At 38.5% G+C, this 24,489-nt stretch overlaps 1 protein-coding gene across 2 annotated transcripts in view; it reads right to left on the reverse strand.

The window, feature by feature from the left end:
- Positions 1 to 1,007: 1,007 nt before the first annotated feature.
- The window catches only part of LOC127631925 (ubiquitin carboxyl-terminal hydrolase 32-like), a 93,480-nt gene continuing 69,998 nt past the window's right edge, over positions 1,008 to 24,489 (reverse strand). For both annotated transcript variants that reach the window (XM_052110332.1, XM_052110331.1), the window contains exons 17-34: positions 20,515 to 20,669; positions 19,760 to 19,841; positions 19,546 to 19,620; positions 18,974 to 19,112; positions 18,701 to 18,806; positions 18,229 to 18,402; positions 17,838 to 18,012; positions 17,603 to 17,754; positions 15,841 to 15,952; positions 15,546 to 15,742; positions 15,281 to 15,465; positions 14,672 to 14,758; positions 14,453 to 14,573; positions 8,549 to 8,740; positions 8,039 to 8,288; positions 7,317 to 7,753; positions 4,159 to 4,251; positions 1,008 to 3,594 (exon numbers count right to left, since the gene is read on the reverse strand). In XM_052110332.1, the coding sequence (XP_051966292.1) occupies positions 3,421 to 3,594; positions 4,159 to 4,251; positions 7,317 to 7,753; positions 8,039 to 8,288; positions 8,549 to 8,740; positions 14,453 to 14,573; positions 14,672 to 14,758; positions 15,281 to 15,465; positions 15,546 to 15,742; positions 15,841 to 15,952; positions 17,603 to 17,754; positions 17,838 to 18,012; positions 18,229 to 18,402; positions 18,701 to 18,806; positions 18,974 to 19,112; positions 19,546 to 19,620; positions 19,760 to 19,841; positions 20,515 to 20,669 (2,906 nt within the window). In that variant the 3' untranslated portion in view covers positions 1,008 to 3,420. The remainder of the gene's footprint in view (positions 3,595 to 4,158; positions 4,252 to 7,316; positions 7,754 to 8,038; positions 8,289 to 8,548; positions 8,741 to 14,452; positions 14,574 to 14,671; positions 14,759 to 15,280; positions 15,466 to 15,545; positions 15,743 to 15,840; positions 15,953 to 17,602; positions 17,755 to 17,837; positions 18,013 to 18,228; positions 18,403 to 18,700; positions 18,807 to 18,973; positions 19,113 to 19,545; positions 19,621 to 19,759; positions 19,842 to 20,514; positions 20,670 to 24,489) is intronic.

A 24,489-nucleotide genomic window follows, 5' to 3' on the forward strand; every position in this document is an offset into this window, starting at 1 on the left:
ACTAGTCAATCACATTTTACTATTTTATATACATTTACACATATATATATATATATATATATATATATATATATATATATATATATCTGTCTTTAAAGACAAATCTAAGCATTTGCAAATGCTTAAATTATTTTGTCATTCAAAAATAAGAGGCTGATTTACAACTAAGATGTAGCATACCTGTTGGAGAAGCTTCCAGGGTAATCTGCAGCTTGACTTTTTGTCATTTGTTGTCGTTGTTACGGGATTTCTGCAGTGTGGTCTAGTGGTTCAGTAGGGTTCAACACAATGGGACATGGAGGAGGAGAATCTTGAACTCAGAGAGTTTGACTTTATTGTATGGTGTATTCCTTAAATGTCAACCAGTCACGTTCTTATCCAAATTGTTTAAATGTAAAACCTTTGTAAATTATATTTTGCATACCTCAAAATGCAAAAAGCAGGTCTACACAACCCCAGCCCAAAATCATTATACAATGCATACCATATGCATGTGAACTCATGACATGAGCATACATGAAGTCCACTGAGGGTAAGGTAAGTCACAAGTCTAGACTACAGCACTTGTGGTAGAGCAGAACAATTCTGGAAGTAGTAGTGTGTAGGTTGACTCATTTACTGATTTCATTATGCTAGCCTTCATATATATATAAAACTGTGAAACTCTATGTGACCCACCAAACACACACAAGCACACACAACGTCTTGTGATCATGATTGTGATCTATTTGTTTGCATGTATCACTCAAGGGAAACATTCTGGAGGAAATATTGAGAAGGAGGATGTGTAGATGTCCTATATTAGGTTAGTTAAAATGTCAAATACGGCTTGAATTCAAGGAAGCCTGACTGATGGCACTGGACGGCTTACAGCCCAACAGAGGGAGGTGTGATTTCCTTTATGCTGTTCAAGGAAACACCTCTCATCACTCACTAGAAAGCCATGCACATTAAATAAACACTCTCTTTCATGTAAATCTGTGCAATAGAAGAGACACAAGTGTAACTGCATTTGGCTGCATTTAATTTGTTTGTTGATTAATTGTTACAGATCAACAGTATCACTCCATATACAACTACAAGTACATTTGTACAGTTCATTTTCAAATACATCCTTTTCATTGGCTTATTTACAAAACATGTATGTACATTTGTCAGTGCAATGTCAATTGTATTCTTTAAACAACACTTTACAAAACTAAGTTCATTAAATTAAATTAATACATCTCTAGGAGTTCATCAAAATTAATTTAACAAAATTATGACTAACAAACATGGACAAAGACACACATCAGTAGTTGATTGCACTACTTGAAAAGTAATCATTTTTGCCATTTTAATAATTTATCCCTGTATCAAAAAAATTCTGTGAATGTTTATAATTCAGCTGTATGTTTGCCGTTACTGTAATCGTAATGCAGCTTCCAGTTAAACTAAAAGCACACATATATAATTCCAAGTGAAGCCAGATTTCAATTTGAGAATAGTGAAACATTGTTCAGGAAGACAGTCTTTAACATTTAGATTTTCAATGTTGGATTTTATATTAACATTAAATATCTAAAAATCGTTTACAGTTCATATAACATATGTGCATTACTCTTGATGACTATAATTGCCTTACAGTAATACAGTTGCGTCTATTTCACAAATGTTTATCTTTTTTTTTTTTCTCTTTTTTCCGACAGGGATAATACCTTTCTTTGATGGCTAACATTTAGTTTGAATATGACATAGAAATCTTTAAAATACAGCAGCAAAATAGGTATGGGATCCCCAATGATTTCCAAGGGGTTTAATGCCCCACGTTTAGGAGGAGCTCATTCAGTTGATGAAAAATAAGAGCCTTTCAATATTTCATACATATTTCACAGTGGTAATTAAGTTTGGCTCAACAGAAATGCTACTAGAAACCTGGAACACCATCCGACTCAGAACGTTTGAGATTTGAGGCAGAATGCTGTTCTCTAAGAGCAGAAGTTGTGAAATTATCATCCATTCTAACAAGACATTCATACAGATAATACTGTTCATACAACAGACCTCTTTCTTTAGCTTTCATCAACAGTATTCAATGATTCCCCCAAACTATGTACATGACCAGTTTAAAACTTTGGCTTGGACATGTGAAGTTTCCCTTGCAAGACAACATTGATCAGATATGTATCTGGTTGCTGTTTTACTCTCTGCCAAAAGCAGTAAAAAGAAAAGAAAAAACTACAGTGAAAACAGGAAAACAATGTAGAAAGCGGCATGTTTATGGCATTATTGTTGAGAAGATGCTGTTGTTTGATCTGACTGCTGAGACTAGTTAAGTGTTTGAAAGCCCCAGCTCAGGTAAAGTGAACTACTGCATTCAAAAATAATATCAATGATAAAAATAAGTTGTTATAAAAAATAAAAAACAATCAAAAAAAAGATTATAAAAGCTATAAATTTACTCTTTGAAAGAGGAAATGAAGCCTGAAAATAAACCATCTTAAGATTTAAAAGCAAAACAACAACAAAAAAGTATATGAATAATTTGGCAGCGGAGGACAGGGAAGATTTTTAAGTGGAAGAAAATATATTTAAAATGAAATATTATGGACATTTTTCTAAAGTGAATTTTGTCCATAAAAAAATAATTTAAACTGCTCCCCAATGATATAATACTGTCATGTGGATTTTCGATAAACAGTTGGCCAATAAATAGCAAAAATGTGAGGTAGCGTATGAAAATGACAGAGGCAAAAGCCAACAAAAACAAAACAAATGAAAACAAAAAAGACAACAACAACAAAAAAAAAAAACATGAAACAAAATTAAAACAAAACAAAAAACATGAAAGAAGAACTTAAAAAAAAAAAAAAAAAACACCTTTAGAGAAACATTTAGGGCTCTTTATTAACTACAATTTAGATCAAAGCAATAGATCAGTTTCCTAATTAAAATAATAGATTCTCGCTATTAGCATTCCAAAAAATTTGCAATAAAGGAGCATGCGCTTGTGTCTGATACAGTAATATAAACAGCTTTTTTTTTTTTTCGTTATGCAATTTTTTTTGATTTGCCTGTGTGGGCTACAATGTAAAAGAACGGCCAGTTTTGTCTGGTAACCGTGCTATCAAGGGATTGGCCAACTTCCAGTCCAGTACCGAGTAATTTTGTTTGCTTGGCAACAATGACATAATCGCTACAGTTCTCTCTATTCATCCATTCACATGTTGTCTCTCACGCACCCCCTCACTCGTCTAAATGAACTGTCAGGTCACCTCTGTTCTGAAAGTACAGTCAGTGACGGAGTTAGGCCGGTCAACTAACTGATATTTTGTGCTTTCACAAATGATGATCCTTTGGGGCAGCGCTGCCATTTCAGTCTTCATTGCACAGGCATACCAACGGACTTCCTTAATGTCTTTCATGTGAAAGAGCATGACATCACTGAAGCACACAGTACTTTTTGTAGTCAGATTCAAAATCTTCATCCATGCTAGTGGTGTCTGCCATTTTTTTGCCCTCTGTTTTAGGCAGAAACTGTGAGTAGTCCACTCCCTGCTGTTCGTAGAACAGGATGTAAGCTGAATCGGTGTCAATCTCGTCCGAGTGAACTTCCTGAAGAGAAGACATGAAATAGTTTGTCTCTAGTGTTGCTCAATACTTTGTTGTAATAGGCGAAGGGTAAACGTACTACAGGGTAAGGATTGCAAGGTTTAATTTAATATATACTTTAAAAATCTAAAATTATTTCAGAAACAAAAACACTCCTAGCACATGCCGTATCGTTCAGCCATACACACGCCAGTGATATAAGATGAATTTGGCCGCAGCCACTGATCTGGAGTCAGCATTTCTTTTCTCAATAATAATAAATTTTTGAACAGGGGTGGATGAACTGTTCCTAGAACAGCAGTTATGCACCGCAATATCACTGAGTGACAATGGGAAATGTCTTTCAATACCTACAGTTGCTATATTCGCTGATAGCCTACACATCATACCCGTGGCTAGGGTAAGGCTTAGCCTCCCCCAGCCTTACACACGCTCCACCTATGTTTGTTGTCTGACGTTTTTCAACTATGTTGAAATATCTGCATGTTCTTGCTGTGCAGAAAGTTGCACAGTACTAAACAATATAATGAGACATCAAAGAGCAAACACAGAGAGCGAGGATCTTACCTTGCAGCTGCTGTCGTTGTAACAGTACCATTTTTCGTTGGGGTTTTTGGCATAAGTCACATAGTGCCCCCCTCCCATTATTCCTGAATGGCACTGAAAGAGAAAAAAAATTATTTGTCTCAAAGAGATTGCTTGGAAAAGAAATTGTTTCTGGGCAGCTAAGTTGTAATAATAGAAAATCACTGTCCATATAATTCTAAATAATTCTGTCCATAGAGAAAGTATTTTCTCCCAAGATATATTAATGTCACACTGAATTTTTCCATGGATAAATTGCAGAAATATGAGGTAGTGTGTGGAATTTTGTGGCCAACTGATATATCGCTGCGGCCGATAAATCAGCCGATATTCAGAATTTTTTAATAATCGGCATTGGCCGATAGATTTGTTTCTTGCCTGTACTGAGTATCGCCTGCTTGCATGTGAAGCTACTGAGACACGAGACAACCAGTCAAGGTTCATTTTGTTGATACGTGCCAGCGTGTTACTACAATAATAGACCATTGTCCAACAGTCTAATTTAAATGGTCCGCATATCAGAGCTGATATGATTCAGCAGATGCATTTGAGCTCATAATGTTAAAGTCTCTCTTCAACAGTTCCTTGTAACTTTTAACTGTATTGTCTAATAATAAAAGGCAAATATAGATAAACTAATATCATATTACAACACCAAATATGCACATATCTAGTTTAAACAGATGTAATAAACAAACCTCACAAAACTTGAGCAGATCCAGCATCCTGTGGAGCGCTCATTTATTTACCTCTAAATCACGTATTCTATCAGCCTCTTTTCAACAGCTCCCTGTTCCCTTTAACTTTCTTTTCAAATGACAAAAGGAAAATATAATTAAAACTTCTATTACATACAGTTTGCAAATATGCAGATATCTCGTTTAAACAGATGCAATTCAAGAACATCACAAAAATCCAGTGTTTTCTTCCCATTGAGAGATCATTTACAGCAATATCTTCCTCTGAAACATGTATTCTATCAGCCAGAATCAAAACTTCAGGATCAGTTTAAAAATTTCATCTGATTCACAAATCATGACTGTCACGGTCACAATCCAAGCAGGCGATTCAGGCCGTTTAAACTATCAGGAGATTGCTGCTCACGCTGGATAAAAACGTTTCACATGTGCTATAATAAATGACTTATTCACTCTGCACTGGCTATACAATAGGTTTGATTTGGTATTACTGTTTAGAAAATGCGATTGTTAATGTGGACATGCCATCCATGGTTGCTGGACTACTGTGTGTACTGTTATTTATTTGATATATATTAACAATTTCTTCATGGGCAAATAAATTACTTTTATGTTATTTACTTAATTAAATTGTGTGATATATTGGCATTGTATCGGCCACCCTGCACTCTGGATATCGGCATCAGCAATTAAAAAAAACCCATATCCATCGATCACTAGTGGAAATTACTTTAAAAATAAGCCAACACAACCAACAAAACAAAAGCCAACATTAAGTCATAAGCAAACAAAAACAAAATGAATGAAAACAAAAAACAAAACGAAAATAAAATAAGTTATAACAAAACAACACAAATTTAAACAAAACATAAAAAATAAGACTAAAGACAACCTTTAGAGAAAACTTTAAAGCTCTTTAATGCAACTATAATTTATAGATCAACACAATCTTCAATCAGTTTCCTAATTAAAATAATAAATTAATAGATTCATCAGTTCTGAGTTGTAATAATAGAAAAATATCTCTGAAACACAATGGCTGTTGATGTGTATATGATAAGGATGGGCTGGGTCGGGAGGATGCATGCCCAGCGCTGAGTTGCCCAATCAGCGGAAGAGAGATAAAAAGAGAGCCTGCGATGTCGAGGAGAGTATTGGTTCGATGGTACTGGAGCGGTCCGCCATGAGACGGAGGAGATTCTGCCATCTGCATGGAGGCAGAGAGGAGCTGTTACCATCCGCCTGGGGACAGAATCGCCGCTGCCATCCACCAGGAGGCAGAGGAACCACTGATGTCCACCAGTAAGTGGATGAGCCGTTGCCATCTGCCAGGAAGCAGAGGAACCTTTGACTCTGCAAGGGGACAGAGCAACAGAAGGAATCCAGTGCATCGCCCGCTGTTGAGGAGGATCGGTGGACAGCTGGCTGAGGACCGAATGGCGGCATAGTAGGGAACCAGAGGTTTTTTCTTTTCTCTTCGTCTCTCCCCTCCCCCTACCCAGGTGGCGGGGAAGGCCAGTGTAATATGCTACTGTGCATTGATTGTCAACTTCAATTATACAACAGTTAGTTCCGTACACTAATTTGATTGGACAAGTAGCGTTCCAAAATTTTTTACATTTGTATCCTTTGTCTGTGTTCACTACAAAGAATTCAAATTCCATGGTTTGCAACATTGTAACCAAACTATTTTCATTAGTAGAGCAAAAAGAAGCAATGAATCCAGCAATATTGTGTATGAAATCATTATCATCTTTATTGAACTGTTGTATAAAAGTAACAGTTCTGCAAAAGCAAAGTAATATTGCTAAGTGGCACATTTAATTGCATTGGGAATTTAAAATCGAATCACTTCTCTTAACAAGCGTGGACATGGTGTTCAAGACTAACATGGTGCCCTAGGTGAGATCAGAAATGAGCAGCCCTCCACCCTCCACGTGATAAGATGCGCAAAATAAATTCAAGCCAAATAAAATGCACTGAGAGAGAGAGAGAGAGAGAGAGAGAGAGAGAGAGAGAGAGAGCGAGAGAGAGAGAGAGATTTAGGTACACTCCTTAGATTTATGTCGCAATTAACATTAATTGCTTGGCTACTACCTGCACAATACAATGAGACAAAAAGCTATGTTGTGTTTTGTCATGGTACACCAATAATTGTTGCAAAAATATAAATAAAAAAATAGCTTGGAAAAGCAAAACTATTGTAAAAATAGAAAATATACTGTAACGCTTCTGTTTAATATGCAGTGAAGCGGGGTTGCAGCTTGGCTCGTTGGAGCACCCCAGAGAACAATGCCACCCTAGGCCACTACCAATACTGCCTATGACAAGATCCACAACAGAGCATGGAAATATTAAGAGAAATGTAATGACATCTTTTAGAATTTTTTTTTTTTTTTTCAATCACCAAACTAATGAAAAACATAAACAAGAGCCACTTACTGAGATTGCATATAAATTGTAGAGGGGTTCCAGGCAGATGTCATCTCTTTGATGAGGGGTGTCCAGCTCTGTGCTGACATCTGTGTGTCCATTAATCTGACTGCCCTCTTGTCCCAGTCCATTCACCATGATGACATCACAGTCTGTGCTTGAGGCATCCAGTGACCAGGAGTCCTGTGTTTTTGCGTCAGACAGCATGGCCGTCCCCGGATTCTCCCCGTCCATCACTATGCCTTGTTCTGGCTCTGTCTCGCCCTCCTTGCTGCTGCATGCGATACTGCTGTCCAGGTTTTCTTTGCTGTTGGACAGCCGATGTCTACTGCCCAGCTGGGGCAGACGCAGACGGCCCTGTTTCCGTCCTGTGTTCCTGGGGCTGCTACTAGGGCTACTGTTTCTGCTTAGTGGGCTGCCTACCCTCCTGATTGAGCATGGGGTGCCTGAAACAATAAAGCAAAAAAAAAAAAAATCTTACAGCTTATCAACATACAGTAGCACACTGACATTGTGACTGATATATGAAGTGATCAAGGACCCTCCTCTCAAAATCTGATCACAAGTGGGCACCAGGTGTAAACAGTGATGTGTCTCAGCTGACCATTTGTAATTGGATCACTTAAAAGACATTTCTTAGAACTAGGTGTAAACAGGGCCAGATAATCTCACTTACTGTTCAAGTTTAACAAGCAGCAAGGAGAGGAGAAAGAGCAGGGACAAATACAAACCTTTGCCAGAGGTGGGAGGACTGGCCAGAGTAGTAGTTGAGAAAGAAGACACAGAGGAGTCTCCTCTCTCCAGCTTCTGGATCTCCTCTACCAGGCACTCGCTCTGGTTCTGCAGGCTGCTCATGCTCTGAGCCACCTCCCGTGGGGCAAGGAATGCACTGGGTTCGAAGCTCTCTCGCGGAAACTTCACAATCTTCTGAGACTTAATCCAACGGCCATTGACAAACTGGAAGCGTTTCAAATGAACAATCTGAAACAAGACATCGAAAAATTATTTAAACCAATTCAGGGCAAATCTAACAAAATGCAATTCAAGTTTCTGCAATTAAAACACTAGTTGATGACTAAAGGCATTTTCACAACAAACACAAACCTTTGTTTTCAGTTTGTTTTCAAACTGCAATTTGTGTCAAAATAATAACAAATATGCAAATATGGTGCAGATTTTGGTAAAAAAAATCTGCCAAAAAAGGGGACAAGGAGATAATCTGAATAATTTGTGTTTCTGACCAGTATGGGGGGAAGCCTCCAGAGGTCCAGCTTCTTGGTGGCCAGGCGGTGGGTCTTGCACTTGGAGCAGTAATAGAGCTCATCCTCTCCCAGCTCTTCTTCACTAGTAAAGGCTTTTAGACAGCTGTCCAGGCTGATGGGCTCGGCCTGAGCACGACGACTCTGCTCAACACTAGGATGCTCTTCCACTATCTGTTTCATACAGACAAAGCTATTAATTACATTACACACTGACAGAACGACTTCATAACCACTCTGAAACAGAGAAGTGGACTAGAAAAAGGGATCATTTGAATGTTTTTCATATATTATCCAGTCAGACGGTCATTAAATTGAATGCAGATTAGAACACACAATTCTTGCAGGCTTTATTGTAAATTATAAAAATGGTTGGTTCCGGTCCTGGATGTGTGATGTGACAATTAAGTCGCAGTCTGGAGCCCTGCCTACATTTCAGCCTATATACATTTGTTATAAACTGCATCATAGACTATTTAGCAGAGATGTCCCAAAATGTATTTGCCCCATCCTGATTTCTTCTTTTTATCTCATACTAAATTGTTTCAAAAATTCAAACAAAAGCTAACATAAAACAAAGGCACCTGAGTAAACACAAAATACAGTTTTTAAATGATAATGTTATTGCATATAAGCAAAACATTTATCCAATACCAACTGGTCCTGTGTGAAAAAGTGTTTGTTTCCTAATTCCCCAAATCTATGAAACTGCATTCATAATAGGTTTCAGATGGACTAGACACACCCAGGCTGATTACTGCCAGCCCTGTTTAATCAAATCAAGACCTAAATAGAACTTTTTCAGCAGCATGAAGTTGACTAAAAAGGTCTCACCAAGTAGTACACTATGCCATGGTCAAAATAAATTCAAGAAATTATGAGGAAAATGGTGATTGAAATACATCAGTCTGGGTTACAAAGCTATTTCAAAGGGGGGACTCCAGAGAACCACAGTGAGAGCCATTATTTCCAAATAGAGAACAATTGGCACAGTAGTAAATCTTCCCAGAAGTGGCCAACCTTCCAAAATTCCTCCAAGGGCACAGCAACGACTCATCCAGGAAGTCACAAAAAAGCCAAGAACAACATCCAAGGAACTGCAGGCCTCTCTCGACTCAAAAAAAGGTCACCTTTCATGACTCCACTATCAGAAAGACACTGGCCAAAAATCCATGGAAGAGTGGCGAGGCAAAAACCACTGCTAACCTAGAAGAACAAGAAGTCTCATCTGCATTTTGCCAAAACAGCCCTTGATGATCCTCAAACCTTTTGGGAGAATGTTCTATGGACTGATGAGTCGATCTTAGGTATGATGTGAACAGGACCCCTGTCTTCCTAACAGTTCCACTTTCAAGCATGGTGGTGCTAGTGTGAGGATGCTTTGCTGCATCAGGGCCAAGGCGACTTGCAATAATTGAGGGAAACATGAATTCTGCTCTCTACAAGAAAATCCTAAAAGAGAACATCTGTTCAACAATCAGTGAGCTGAAGCTCAAGCGCAACTGCATTATGCAGCAAGACAATGATACAAAGCATAGGAAAAAGTCCACCTCTAAATGGTTCAAAAGTAGCAAAATAATTGTTTTTGGAGTGGCCTAGTCAAAGTCCTGACATTAACATGATTGAGATGCTATAGCAGGACCTTAAACGGGCAGATCATGCTCAAAAACCCTCTAATGTGACGGAACTAAAGCATTTCTGCAAAGAAGAGGCCAAAATCCCACCACAGCGTTGTGTAAGACTAATCTCCAGTTATCGGAAGCGTTTGATTACAGTTTTTGCTGCTAAAGGTGGCACAACCAGCTATTTGGTTTAAGGGGGCAGTTAGTTTTTCATATGGGTGACATACAGTATCTCACAAAAGTGAGTACACCCCTCACATTTTTGTAAATATTTGATTATATCTTTTCACGTGACAACACTGAAGAAATGACACTTTGCTGCGATGTAAAGTAGTGAGTGTACACCTTGTATAACAGTGTAAATTTGCTGTCCCCTCAAAATAACAACACACAGCCATTAATGTCTAAACCGCTGGCAACAAAAGTAAGAACACCCCTAAGTGAAAATTGTCAATATATTGTGTGGTCACCATTATTTTCCAGCACTGCTTTAACCCTCTTGGGCATGGAGTTCACCAGAGCTTCACAGGTTGCCACTGGAGTCCTCTTCCACTCCTCCATGACATCACAGAGCTGGTGGATGTTAGAGACCTTGTGCTCCTCCACCTTCTGTTTGAGGATGCCCCACAGATGCTCAGTAGGGTTTAGGTCTGGAGACATGCTTGGCCAGTCCATCACCTTCACCCTCAGCTTCTTTAGCAAGGCAGTGGTCGTCTTGGAGGTGTGTTTGGGGTCGTTATCATGCTGAAATACTGCCCTGCGGCCAAGTCTCCGAAGGAAGGGGATCATGCTCTACTTCAGTATGTCACAGTATGAACTGTAGCTCCCCAGTGCTGGCAGCACTCATGCAGCCCCAGACCATGACACGCCCACCACCATGCTTGACAGTAGGCAAGACACACTTGTCTTTGTACTCCTCACCTGGTTGCCGCCACACACGCTTGACACCATCTGAACCAAATAAGTTCATCTTGGTCTCATCAGACCACAGGACATGATTCCAGTAATCCATGTCCTTAGTCTGTTTGTCTTCAGCAAACTGTTTGCAGGCTTTCTTGTGCATTATCTTTAGAAGAGGCTTCCTTCTGGGATGACAGCCATGCAGACCAATTTGATGCAGTGTGCGGCCTATGGTCTGAGCACGAACAGGCTGACCCCCCACCCCGTCAACCTCTGCAGCAATGCTGGCAGCACTCATACGTCTATATCCCAAAGACATCCTCTGGATATGATGTGGAGCACGTGCACTCAACTTCTTTGGTCGATCATGGCGAGGCCTGTTCTGATTGGAACCTGTCCTGTTAAACCGCTGTATGGTCTTGGCCACCGTGCTGCAGTTCAATGTCAGGGTCTTGGCAATCTTCTTATAGCCTAGGCCATCTTTATGTAGAGCAACAATTATTTTTTTCAGATCCTCAGAGAGTTCTTTGCCATGTGGTGCCATGTTGAACTTCCAGTGACCAGTATGAGGGAGTGTGAGAGCGATGACACCAAATTTAACACACCTGCTCCCCATTCACACCTGAGACCTTGTAACAATAATGAGTCACATGACACTGGGGAGGGAAATGGCTAATTGGGCCCAATTTGGACATTTTCACTTAGGGGTGTACTCACTTTTGTTGCCAGCAGTTTAGACATTAATGGCTGTGTGTTGAGTAATTTTGAGGGGACAGGAAATATACACTGTAATACAAGGTGTACACTCACTACTTTACATTGTAGCAAAGTGTCATTTCTTCAGTGTTGTAACATGAAAAGATATAATCAAATATTTACAAAAATGTGAGGAGTGTACTCACTTTTGTGAGATACTGTAGGTGTTGGATAACTTTTTTGCATAATAAAAAAAAAATAATACTTTTCCACAGCACTGGATGTTCTTTTATCTCAATCTTGACCAACCATTTTAGAGATTTTACGATTTAAGTAGAAAGGAGCTACACATGTATGCCTCTTGTTTACACAGAGAAAAAGATGTCCAGCCTGCCTGAGAGCGTTCCAGAGATGGTCATTTAGTGGACTGTCTTGCTAAAAAGATTTTGACTGTATTTAATTATCTGTTTAAATCATTAAAAAAATAACAACCCCACTGTGTGGCAGTTCTTTCAACATTAAAGGAATAGATCACCCCAAAATAATAATTCTGTTATCATTTACTAAACACCCTTATGCGGTCTCAAACTTGTATGACTTTCCTTCTTCTGTGGAACACAAAGATATTTTGATGGAAATATAATGTGAATACTGTATGTGTAAATGGGGACCAACACTTCCAAGCTTCATTATTTGAAAGTTTTGCTCTTTTGTCAACCAAAACCAAAACCAATTGTATTTCTTCAGAAGACTTAATGCATTAAACCACTCATGTACCTTTAGCTGCCTTTATGTCCTTTTGTTGGGCTTAGAAGGGTTGGTTCCCATTGACTTGCATTTTAGATACAGCATATTCCTATCATATCTCAATCGTAATATCCTAGTGTTTGAGACTGCATGAGGGTGAGTAAATTATGAAATAATTATATTTTTGGGTGTACTATGTTTTTAAGCTGGTATTAACTTGGCTTTGACTTATTTTGCAATCTCCAATTTTTAAACAACAGATCCATACAATACTGTAGTAGCTGTTGCATTCAGGAAACACCCTACAATGAACATACTGTTCAAACTATAAGTGTCTATTGCAACAGTAGTAATGATAGATAAAATTAGCAGGATTAAGTCATCATTTTATCAGGAGCTCCTGCTGGATGTAAAATTGAAGCAGCAGACCCAGTTAGCAATGAATCATTTAATAAGCAGTTGGGATTTCTCAGCTCTGATGTGTGATGTAATGAATCTCTTCACAGGCCATGACAGTACTGGCAGAGTAATCACTGTGTTTGACTTATACGGCAAGACCTGCTGTGCTGCAAATGATTGAATCCAGTACAGAAAGATTTCACCCTTTACACAGCAGCAATCTCTGGACTGACTGCAACAATTCAAAAGGTGGCTTTTATGGCATTACATATTGATAACAAAATAACATCAAAGATTAGAGTTAAATCTGAGCTCAACTGACATTTAATGCATTGTATTGTCTTCTGTGTAAAAATGTAATTAGGGTACAGTGGCTATTATGACCTATTATTAATATTTGTTTAACTGGTGTGTCATACAAAGTGAGTCTAGATCAAAGGCTCAAAGTTTGGCTGGTCTGCATGGCCCAGTAAGCTCTGGCTGGTAGATGTGATAACTACACTGTCTGGGTACACAAGACATCTTCTGAAAGCAACATGTAAATATCTAATATTTCATTATTTTTAGATGTTTTTCCAGTGATCGATTTTTTTGGAGAGCTCTTAAAATTGTCTCAATCGGCTCACTAGCTCCTTATGTTGTGAATCAGTATATGCAGAACACTAATTCTAACAAAAAAAGAACACGAAAAAGAAAAAAATACAAAGGCTGTATTTTTAATCTTTTAAAACTGGAATATTTAAAAGATTGTTTCTTTTTTATGCACATTATGGATCTAAGATATTACAAATGTCAAAATGTTTTGCCATTTTCTTTATCCACCTGCAACAGACTCGGAGAGACACATGACAAGAAATGCTGTTAGTCACAAAGACACGCGCTTGAAAAAAAAATATATATATATACACACACACATTTCTTTTTTTTTTAAAGAATATTTTAATAAGGTCAATCAATCCAAAACGTAATGACATCATTCAAAAACATCAGCAACTTATGTATGACACTACCTTTACCTCTCAGTGAGGTCACTGCCATGAAAGTATAGGAACAACATGACATCCTGACTTGAATAAGAATGTAGTAGATTCTAATTGAAAGAAAAAAAACATCTAAAAAGTGACGCTATATCTTATGAATTTTTATCTTATGAATAAATAAGATTTATCACTTTATTTTATTGCTTTAACATTTAGTTTGAAGTAATATAGAAACATCATTTATGTTTTTCATGTTAAAGCAAAATCAATAAAGCAAAATTATTCACCGACCCTTGGGAGGGGGGGTTGATGATATAATCATATATCGCAATATTGTTTAAGCCGATTATCGCAAAAATATTTTATTTTCATATCATACCCAGCTGAATGCAGCTGAAGCTCAGATAATTAGCTAAAATGTGTGGATATGGAATGTTAACGGACAGCTGGACTAGATCTCTCTTGTCAATCTTCTAATGGGGCACGATCACACTTGAAAAGGCAGATCCTTTGGAAATGCTGAGTAAGACCCTAGTACTCACCCTTTCCTGAGAGGTCTGGTAACGAAGGTGCAGGGCGGTGGGGTCCCAGTCTACAGCGATGTAGGCATTTCCCAAAGATGCTCTGTCATTGTTACACTCCACTGTGCAGCCTCTGCAGAACCTGGCAAAGTCACCGGCAGCCCATGTCAGTTGTGTAAACCCACACTGGGGTGTCATATAGACATTAATCCGCATGCACAACTGATGAACTTTTCTTACCTGTACCAAGGACACCAGGCACAAGAGTTACCATCTTTCTGCACCACCCGCAGAGTGAAGGGGTACTGATATCCCATACTGTCATCACTGCAAGAGAGCACAACACTTTATATCATTATAAATGTATGCATAAAGACACATTTTATGCATAGAGAAAAACAATGAAAGAAACACCAAATATATTTTAATTTGTCACTTGATCATTTAGGGGGCATTTTACCACTTTTTATCTAAAAACAGACAGTAGAGATGAGACAGAAAATAACTGGAAGGGGTAATGGGATATTGCCATGACACTGGATTCAAACCTGCATCTCCAGCATCAGCACCATGGCCAACATGTCTAAAAAACAAACACTAACTGCTTGGCTATGGTTCCTACAATCACTTTTATTACATATTTTTTAATTTCCGTCTTTTATTACAAACCTACTGGTAGCTTGGGAAGTGCATGGGTTTTTATATCCTGGGAATGCACATACTTATGAAATGTATAGCTTGAATGCCCTGAAAGTCAATTTGGACAAAAGCATCTGCAAAATGCATAGATGCAAATATAAAAACAATGTTGTTAGTATACGAGCCCTGTGAGCTGCGAATGCCACTGACCAGTCCTGAGCGTGGTTGCTAGCCTCCTGTGGGGGCAGAGGGCTGGCAAGCCGCGACACCTGGATCCACACAGCATCATACAGGTCCTTCTTACTGGTGTGCACTGTGCATGGCACTATCAGCGGCATACCAAACAGACTTGGCCTGTTCTTCTGAGAGGACAGGAAGTACAGCTCCATCCGCATCTGAGGGGACAGATCTCGCTCTTAGAATTCTTGTGACTACCACGTAAAATCCAACAGTGATTTCAAACTTTGCTGCTCACCATCTTTCTGTGCATGGCAATGATGTACCCAATGAAGGGACTGTCTTGTACAGGCACGGCATGACCGTTAGGGATACCATAGATGAGGGGATTCTCAGGCGCGCAGGGAACCACTGTGCTTGGCATGCCATTGGGAATAAGTCCAGACTTTCCAATGTGATTGTTTCCAGCTGTCCCATTAGCAATTGGTGCAGATTCTAAATAAAACATTTATAATGAAAGTTAACGAAAAGGTAAAAAAACTTCTGTTTTAGGGAAAGAGAACAAAAAATAAGAAGAAATGAATCCTTGTTACCTGTTTGTACCGGAGAGGTGACTGAGGTGGGTGAGCCAGGCACAGGGATCTCAAACGCACAGAGGAATCCATTCGCAGAGTGTCGCACCTTCTGGTTGTCCTGAGGAAAGTTCTAGACCAAGCAAACACAAGTGCTAATTTAAAAGCCAGGCGACTTTGATTGCCATCAAATTCATGGGTTACCAATAACAACACCAGTGGCCCAGTTTACACCAGGTATTAACAACCGTCTCAAATGCATCTTCAGTGACATCCACTGGGATCCAATTTCTTAGAGGGGAGTGTGTAATGACATGACTACAAGGGTTGTCACAATGCCAAAAGTTCAGTAGCCAATATCGATACCAGTGAAATTTCACGATTCTCATTACCAATTTCAATGCCACAGCAAAGCTAATTCAAAGTAAACAGTGTTCCACATTCTCAAGAAATTATTCATGAGAAGTCAACAGTCAGTAACATAATAAGAAAACTTTATAATAAGAAACAGGCAAATACACAAGTAAATACAATATGACAAAGATAAAACCATAATATAAATTAGGTGCTTATTTTAGGTAGGCACTAAAGGCCAAAGTACACTTTGGTTGTTCACGCTGCTGATTGTTTTGCTGCTGAAAAGTATACTTTGAAAGGCAATGCGGTCGACCGGGTACGAATCGATGTGGAACACAGAAAAACAAAGTATACCCAGGCCTTAAAGGAATATTCCAGGTTCAATACAAGTTAATCTAAATCGACAGCATGTGGCATAATGTTGATTACAACAAAAATTTACAGTAAGGTTCAATTTGCTAACATTAGTTAACAAAATTATTTAGCATGAACTAACATTAAACAATAATTTAACAGCATTAATTAATCTTAATTTTAATTTCAACATATTAAAAATCATTAGTATTAGATTAGATACTAATTACAATTAGTACTTTAGTTAATGCACTTTGAAATAACACATGAACATTAACAAATACTGAAAAAAGAAAATATATAGTTAATTGTTTGTTCATGACACCTAATGCATTAACTAATGTTAACGAATGGAACCTTATTGTGAAGTTAAAATCATTTTCAATGGTCTATCCTTAATTTTTTTTGTGAGGCACCCTCAATGGAAGTGTAAGGGGACAATTTTTGGAGGGTTAAAAGACAGAAATGTGAAGCTTATAATATACCAAAGCATTTACATTAACTCTTCGATTAAAACTCTAAGTATTAATGTATTATTAGAGCTGTAAATTTGTTTATCTTGGCTGCCAATTTTGCATCATGATGATGCCATGTCAATAAACCTAAAATGACAATTACTTATTGCATTAAAGTTTAGCAATTTTATCACATTAAAATCAGATTTATATGCAGATTGTTTATGTCTCATGGCTATAAGTGAGTAATTCAATGTTCAAAAATTGTCCCCCATTCACTTCCATGATAAGTGCATCATTGGCACCTCGATTTTATTTTCTTGTTTTTTTTTTTTTTTTTTAAGAAAAAAAAAAAGATTGATTGTGGTAATCAACATAATGCCACAAATCCTTTTTTTTTTTTATCAACTTGTATTGAACCAGGAATATTCCTTCAAGTCAAATACGATGTGGTCACGTGTTTCTGAATACCTTAGAATGTACTGTGAATGACCCAGATGCGTTGGATCCCATTTACACATGTATTTTGCGCTGTCCAATATTGATCGCATCGCCCGAGATGGATATGAAAACCAGGTGTAAATGCATCACTGTCTGATGTGTCAAGTTGAGCTGACCTTGATGTTGGAGGTGAGGACTTCAGCCAGCAGGATCTGCTCTGGTTTCATGCTGCATAACTCACTCAGCTGTTTCTTCAGGCCCATGTACTTCTCATCCATGTTGAGACGGAGCCCATACCGGACTGGCGTGGAGCCATCAAGTTTGATAACTGCAAATCAAAAGGACGTTTATGTGAATATCTGTTTATGGATTTTACAGGGTTTAAGATGTTTCCCTTCTGCTCGACCTCACCTGTGATTTCTAAGTGCATGGAGCTGTCCATGGGAAGCGGTAGTGAAAGGAAGTTAAAGGGGTCGAAACGAGCGCTGATGTGGCCACAGGTCTTACACTTCACTTGGGACCTGAGCTGCCCATGGAAAAGGTCCACCACGATTGAACGATTTCTTCGCAAATGGTTTTCCCAGGCCTGCAGAGAGAAACACCCACTGAGTGAATCACATTTTAATCACAATCAAGTTAATGTCTTACACATACTGTTGGTAGTTCATAATGCCAACTTTTCATTAAAGAATCATCAACATTCCTATTAAAGTTGATTAAGAAATGCTCAGCTGGTGTAATCAGTCTAGCAGGGTTTCAAAAGCAGAAAGCAACTGATGGGAAGTAGGAGTCTTAAACTGACCTCAGTGGCCACCTCAAGATCTGGCCGTCCATCACTATCCTTCAACTCCACATATGGCTTCTCATGCACACGATTCAAATCTTCGTGAAGCCCATCCAATAGGAAGGCCAAGAGCTCCTGGGAATCTTGCTGCTGGAAGCCATTGAATCTCGGTGCATACTTTGCTATGGTCCACTACATAAAATTAGATGAATCTTAGATCCTTTTAAAGAAATAGCCTAAAGAATTTTATCTACAAAAATGCAGTGGATGATAAAATAACATTTGGACTATTTTGGACACTTTAGTCACACATGTATGAATTTCATTGCATAAGCAGCAAAATATCAAATCAAGTATTGTGGTGTATTTCTTCAAAACAAATGGCACTTTTGGTTTCATAAATTTTTAAGTGTTCCTTAAGTGTCCAAACACTTTTCTGAGCCACTGTATTTGGGTTGCGTAAGTATGATTAGAGAGGTTAACTACCCACCCGGAGTTTTAGAGGTGCAACATTCTTCTGGGTTCCACTCCAGAGTTCCTGTATCAAATCCCCATAGCATTTGGCCATATGACCTCGCATTCCGATTGGATTGGTTCTGTCAGGTCAAGGCAAAACTCATTGGTCAAGAGGTTTGATAGATGACTGTGACCCATTAAAAAACTTTCTAATTGAATTTTTCATGAAGTGTATGGATTAAAATTCAGAGTATAACTTTGTCGCTACAAGTAGTTTAGGTGAAACATCCCTTCCATGTTCTCTTACCTGTTTAGCTCATAAAGGTGTCGCCCTGAGATAAAGTACTCCGTGAGGGGCTTGGTATTGCTAACACACTGAATACTGGAGTTCATGAAGCATGTGTTTCCCAGGTTGCTCAAGCCTGTGGCTCCCTGCTCAGTAGGGACTGCAACAGAAAGGGAAAATCACAATCATGAAAGTGACTGAAGGTTAGATAAAGTTTAGGCTGTCAAGCATGGCCACTTGAGATGAAGTTAAATTACTCAGTATGTCACAGAGTTTGTTTTTGTAAGATGCCAACATAGTGAGTCTTTAAATGTCATAGCTGATGTTTGTCTTGATATCAGTTTCGTATTGCTTTGTTATGTAATTGTTTCATGTATTCTTGGTGCTTCTGTGCCAGTGTGTTAATAATCTACTTTGATATGAGGTTTGTTAGAAGAAAGCGATCTAGAGAACTGTATTATAGCACCATCTAGTCAAGGTCAAATTCTAATAAACAGCCTGATATTTGTAGATTGCTTGGCTGCCCTCCAATATTGCAAAGACTTTGAACACTTCAATGTATTTTACCCTTTTTCAAGATCTCTGGACTTTACCTTTGTGTCTGTCAATTTTGCTGCTGTTCGCAATGAAAGACATTTCTTCTGGCCAGCTCATGTCTTTGTTTCGAACTAGAGAAAGAGAAAAACAAATCTTAATTCTCCTTGTTCCATCAATTCTTTTATGCATGCTTTGCAATTCTATCCACACTGCTCAGCAAATGTTAAGAGATAAAAAAATTAATTAAGAGACAGATAATGTCAGACATACCCTCAATGATTAAGTGCTGTTCGTCTTGAATTTTCAAACTTTCTAAAGTGTGATCTTCATCATCCAGAAGAGTGAGGTAATTCTGTCAAAATGATTAAGATGATAAAAAGCAAGGTTATAATACAATATACTGTATGTCTCACAAACTCTCTTGGCCTCACATTCTGCGTCTAAAATTACTGAAACATTTAAAGAACCCATAAAATTGCTTGATGAGTTCGGTTTTCTTTTCTATGTGGACGTATTTCCTGTTGAAACAACAACCTATTGAAGTGGCTCATTCTTTTTTTTGTTTCCTTTTTCAAATAGCCAATAATCTTCAGTCCTATCACAGCCATGAATCAGGATTTGCAACTTGCTAGTCAGTTGCTGATGGTATAAGGGGTGGGGGGGATATTTTCATTCCATAGAGCTTTTGATTGGGCAAAAATCTGTGTAGTGCCTGATAAATTACCAATATATATGGTCAGTTTTCCCCAGAAGAGAAAGTTTGTAAATTCCAAATACATACTGTATATCTGCTACAGGAACTTTTAGGAGCATACTGGCAGACAGATGGCTAATAGCCAGACTAAAAGCATTTTTTGATTTCATGGGGTCTTCAAAGCATTTCCACATTTCACTGCAGTGAAGTGCCTCAGTTAGAGTAAAGGGATACACTTGCACGAGGATAGACTTATGAATATCTTCGATCAAACCACAGTACTACTACATTTAATGCTCTGTTGTCCAGTATCAGTTAAGGAGGTCCCCACCTCGCTGTTGTAGAGCCAGAGGCGCATATCATCTTCTTTAATGCGTAACCTCTGGGATAAGTACTCATGAATGTCTTTAATGGTGCCCATCCTGCTGAAGCAGCCAGTGTACGCCAGCACTCGCTTCAGAGGGGCGTTAGGAGAAGGAACGTTTCCTGTGTTGGGAATCACATACAATAAAACAATGACAAGTTTCAAACAATCCCGATCAGCTCCCTGCTGAGATGTTCTAACTTTAAAAAAGCTATTTGAAAGCAACTGCAAAATCGCAACTTAATTTAACTTAATTCAGTCAAATAATATTTTTATGGTTTCATTTAAAGACAATGATGGGAAATGTGACGATTCAGTCCACTTCATACATATATCAGAGTATGCATGCTATTAAATCAAACAGTCACAAGGAGCACATCAGTATTGCACACACACGCAGACACGTACGTACACAGCCCCACTACCTGATTGACAGACTGAGGATTAGTTGTAAGGCAGCAGCAAGAAAGGGCATTTAAAGGGAATATTCATCAAATCATTAATTCATTAGTCTAGTGGGTGGGGGGTTAATTAAAACAAGCCAATTTAATTAATTCAGTCAGTTTTCTGAACATTTTAGTGCTGATTATTGATTTCACAAGAAAAATTATTTGTGAAAAAAACAACAAAAAAAAGTATTTTGATTTGTATGATTGCAAAGCAAACAATTAAAGGCAGGGTTCCCACTCCTTAATGACGTTCCCACAATATATATATATATATACACACACACACACACAGCACACACACACACGACTAGTCAATTATTTTGTATATGGTAAATGGCCTGCACTTATATAGCACCTTTTTAACCTTAGCAGTATTCAAAGCAAAGCACTTTACACTGCGTCTCATTCACCCATTCACACACCAATGACGGCAGAGCTGCCATTTAAGGTGCTAGCCCGTCACTGGGAGCAACTTGGGGTTCAGTGTCTTGGCCAAGGGCACTTCGGCATGTGAAGTCGTGTGGGCCGGAATCGAACCACCAACCCTGTGATCAGTGGACAACCTGCTCTACCACCTGATACATTTAGGAGCCTGCATTTGGTGCAACTGCCACACACAAAAGCCTCCTTTCAGAGGGTATCCAACATATTTGCACATGCTGCTATTTGCAATACGCCCACATGGGATACCAAATAACGCATGCACATGCAATTTGAGAGATTGCAAATTAGTACCCATTATTTGGGATCTTAGTAAATCAGTGCCATGATGTGTTAACATAATTTCACTGTCATAAAATCACTTACTAACGTTATATGTGTAAAACAATATCCAATATAACAAACTTGTTGTCATGATGACGCAACGTTGGTAAACCCTGTAAAATCCCTAATTTTATCACACTCAAATCATGTTAACATGTATAATGTTTGTTTTGTGATTACACTTTTGAAATATTTTGTATTTTAACATGCACTGTATGTACTTGCACCATTTACTTCCATTTTAAGTGACTTAAATGTAACTGCAAGTTTAGATTTTTTCAAATAATCAAGGGAAGCGGATAAATAATTTTTTTGTTGGGAATCAACACTATGCCACAAATTCTGTCATTTGAGTTTAAAGAGCAACATGCAGGTTGAATTTATAACTGAATTAATACTTTATATTGTCTGCAGAGGTCTTTTAAAAACACATATGTAGAAATTACTAATTAAATCTCATTTGATGTAGAGATTTTGATGAAAATGTGCTAGGCTCTGGAATACGCCTTTCCTCTATCAGCTCATATGACGTAGGGCTGAGGCAAACAAAAGAGCTCGCGGTCAGCTCTCATTGTGGGTGTTGATGTAGTTAGAGCAGTACAGAAAGTTTTAGAGAAGCCATAATGGTAAATTATTGTGTTTGTGCTGGTTGCACGAATTCCAGCCTGTCAGGACATCGTGTCCATCATTTTCCTTTTAGAAAAAACAAGGCTTTTCGGTCTTGAGTGCGTTTTGTGCAGGTGAAGAGAGCAGACTTCACTGCCGCGTCTGTTACCACACACTTGGTCGTTTGTGGCGCACATTTCACTCCGGAGAATTATCGACCTGGAGATTTGTTGGAGTCTCGGATGAGATTTCGGAGTAAGGACCACGTGAGGCTGATTACTGATGCTGTTCCCTCGGTGCACTCGATGGAATCAAGTCCACCGTCAAAGTGTACACCGGATTTTGGCGCGGGCTGGACTGGAGGATAAAGTGCTAACGTTAGCAGACATTCTGTGCAACGAAAACGAGGACTTAGCAGAGTAAGTCTTACTTTTAATTATTTTAACTCTTAATTTGCTCATAATTATAGGCCTGTGGGCCATCATAGGCATGTTCGTCCACACCGGAGAACTCTGTTTCTTCATTCGCATTCATTGTAACCTGAGCTTGAACTTGACCAGACTCCCTCGCCCATCGTCACTTCCGGTTAGTGCTTTATAGACGCGGAAGTTATTTTATCACAATTTATCTCAAAATATCGTTAATGGCTAAATATATATTACTTCAGTTCAGAAAATCTAGTTGTTTTATCATCAACATACACTATGCTATATAGGGGTGTCCAACCTGCATGTTGCTCTTTAACTTTGCATTGAACCAGAAACATTACTAACATTACTGGTTTTTTTCTTTCAATTTCTATTACTTTTTCCAGGCCAAAAAAGTGACAGTGGTACCATGGGAACCCTGCAAAAAAAAATTAACCAGAGAGAACCCATCTTTACCCACACCAAACAGTCATCTGTGTCTGGCTGATCCATGACCGAGTGGCACACATTATTTCTGGTCCCACTATAGTCTGAGTGCTGAACAACACTTTAAATTAGGTTATCGCAGAGCTCAGTGGCCCTTTCTACTCCTGCTCTTTGGTAAACCTGATCATTGGTAAACCTGTTTAACAAAACATGCTCCCATTTCTCCAGCCTAACTCACAAGATGACTCATAGCCCTTTTCCACAGATATGGTTCGTGTGTGGGTTCCTGGCCTGGTGTGAATTCTCGAATTGTTCCACGAATTTGCACCACAGAAAAGGCAGTTCTTGGACCGCAAACCTGGTTTGACACTGGCCACAAAAACCTGCTGGTCTCTACGCAGGAACAGATTATGTCAGGTGGCAGATGGCGGAATAATGTTTCGTCACCATGATAAATCAAAAGCATTCAGGTAACACGACGAAACAAGTGCTCTACTTGTGATATGTTATTTATGAATATCTGAGATAAACTAGAAAGATCGCAAAGGGAAAAAAAAAACTCTACAAGAATGAAGATACAGCATGAAATGTTGCACGGCACCTTCAATCGGACAAGTGACCATATCATAAACAAATTTAAAAACATTAAAGGGAGTACAGAGACCATAAGGACATAAGCAAAAGGGACAGTGGATGGAGCAACAATTATTTGGACTCGGACACCGACCAGTCTGCTATCTGACCAGTGCATTGAATTCAGCCAGTAATGCTTGTGATAATCAGTGAATCGCTGGTGTCTTCTGCAGTTGATCTCAGTAAGTTTTTTCTTTGCCAAATTTGTTAGCTTTCCTTACACTGTTGTCATCTTATTTTGTTTATTGTTTTGTTCTGTAAGGGGATTTTTGACCAGCTACTCACTAAGTTTGGAAGATCACAGCTATCTGTTAAGTAAAACGGTGGGATTCTCAATCAATAATATTATATATTATGTCAAAAATCCAAATACAACCATCTGGAACACCAATGTTAATACTGATTCCACTGTAACAGTTTACAGAACTTGCCAAGTTAAGCCATAGTTCATACAATATAATGTAATTACATTACCTGTCGTCTTTAGCAAAGATGTCATCTCTGACAATCTTGTTGAGCGATGTAATAATGATGGATTGCATTAATCCATATACCCGTTTATACATGTCCTCAAAAACAAGAGTAAAAGCTGTATACAAACACACTGTGATGCGGCATGTTTGCTCATGTTAGAG

Source organism: Xyrauchen texanus, chromosome 38 (genome assembly GCF_025860055.1).
Source record: "Xyrauchen texanus isolate HMW12.3.18 chromosome 38, RBS_HiC_50CHRs, whole genome shotgun sequence".
Lineage (NCBI taxonomy): Eukaryota > Metazoa > Chordata > Actinopteri > Cypriniformes > Catostomidae > Xyrauchen > Xyrauchen texanus.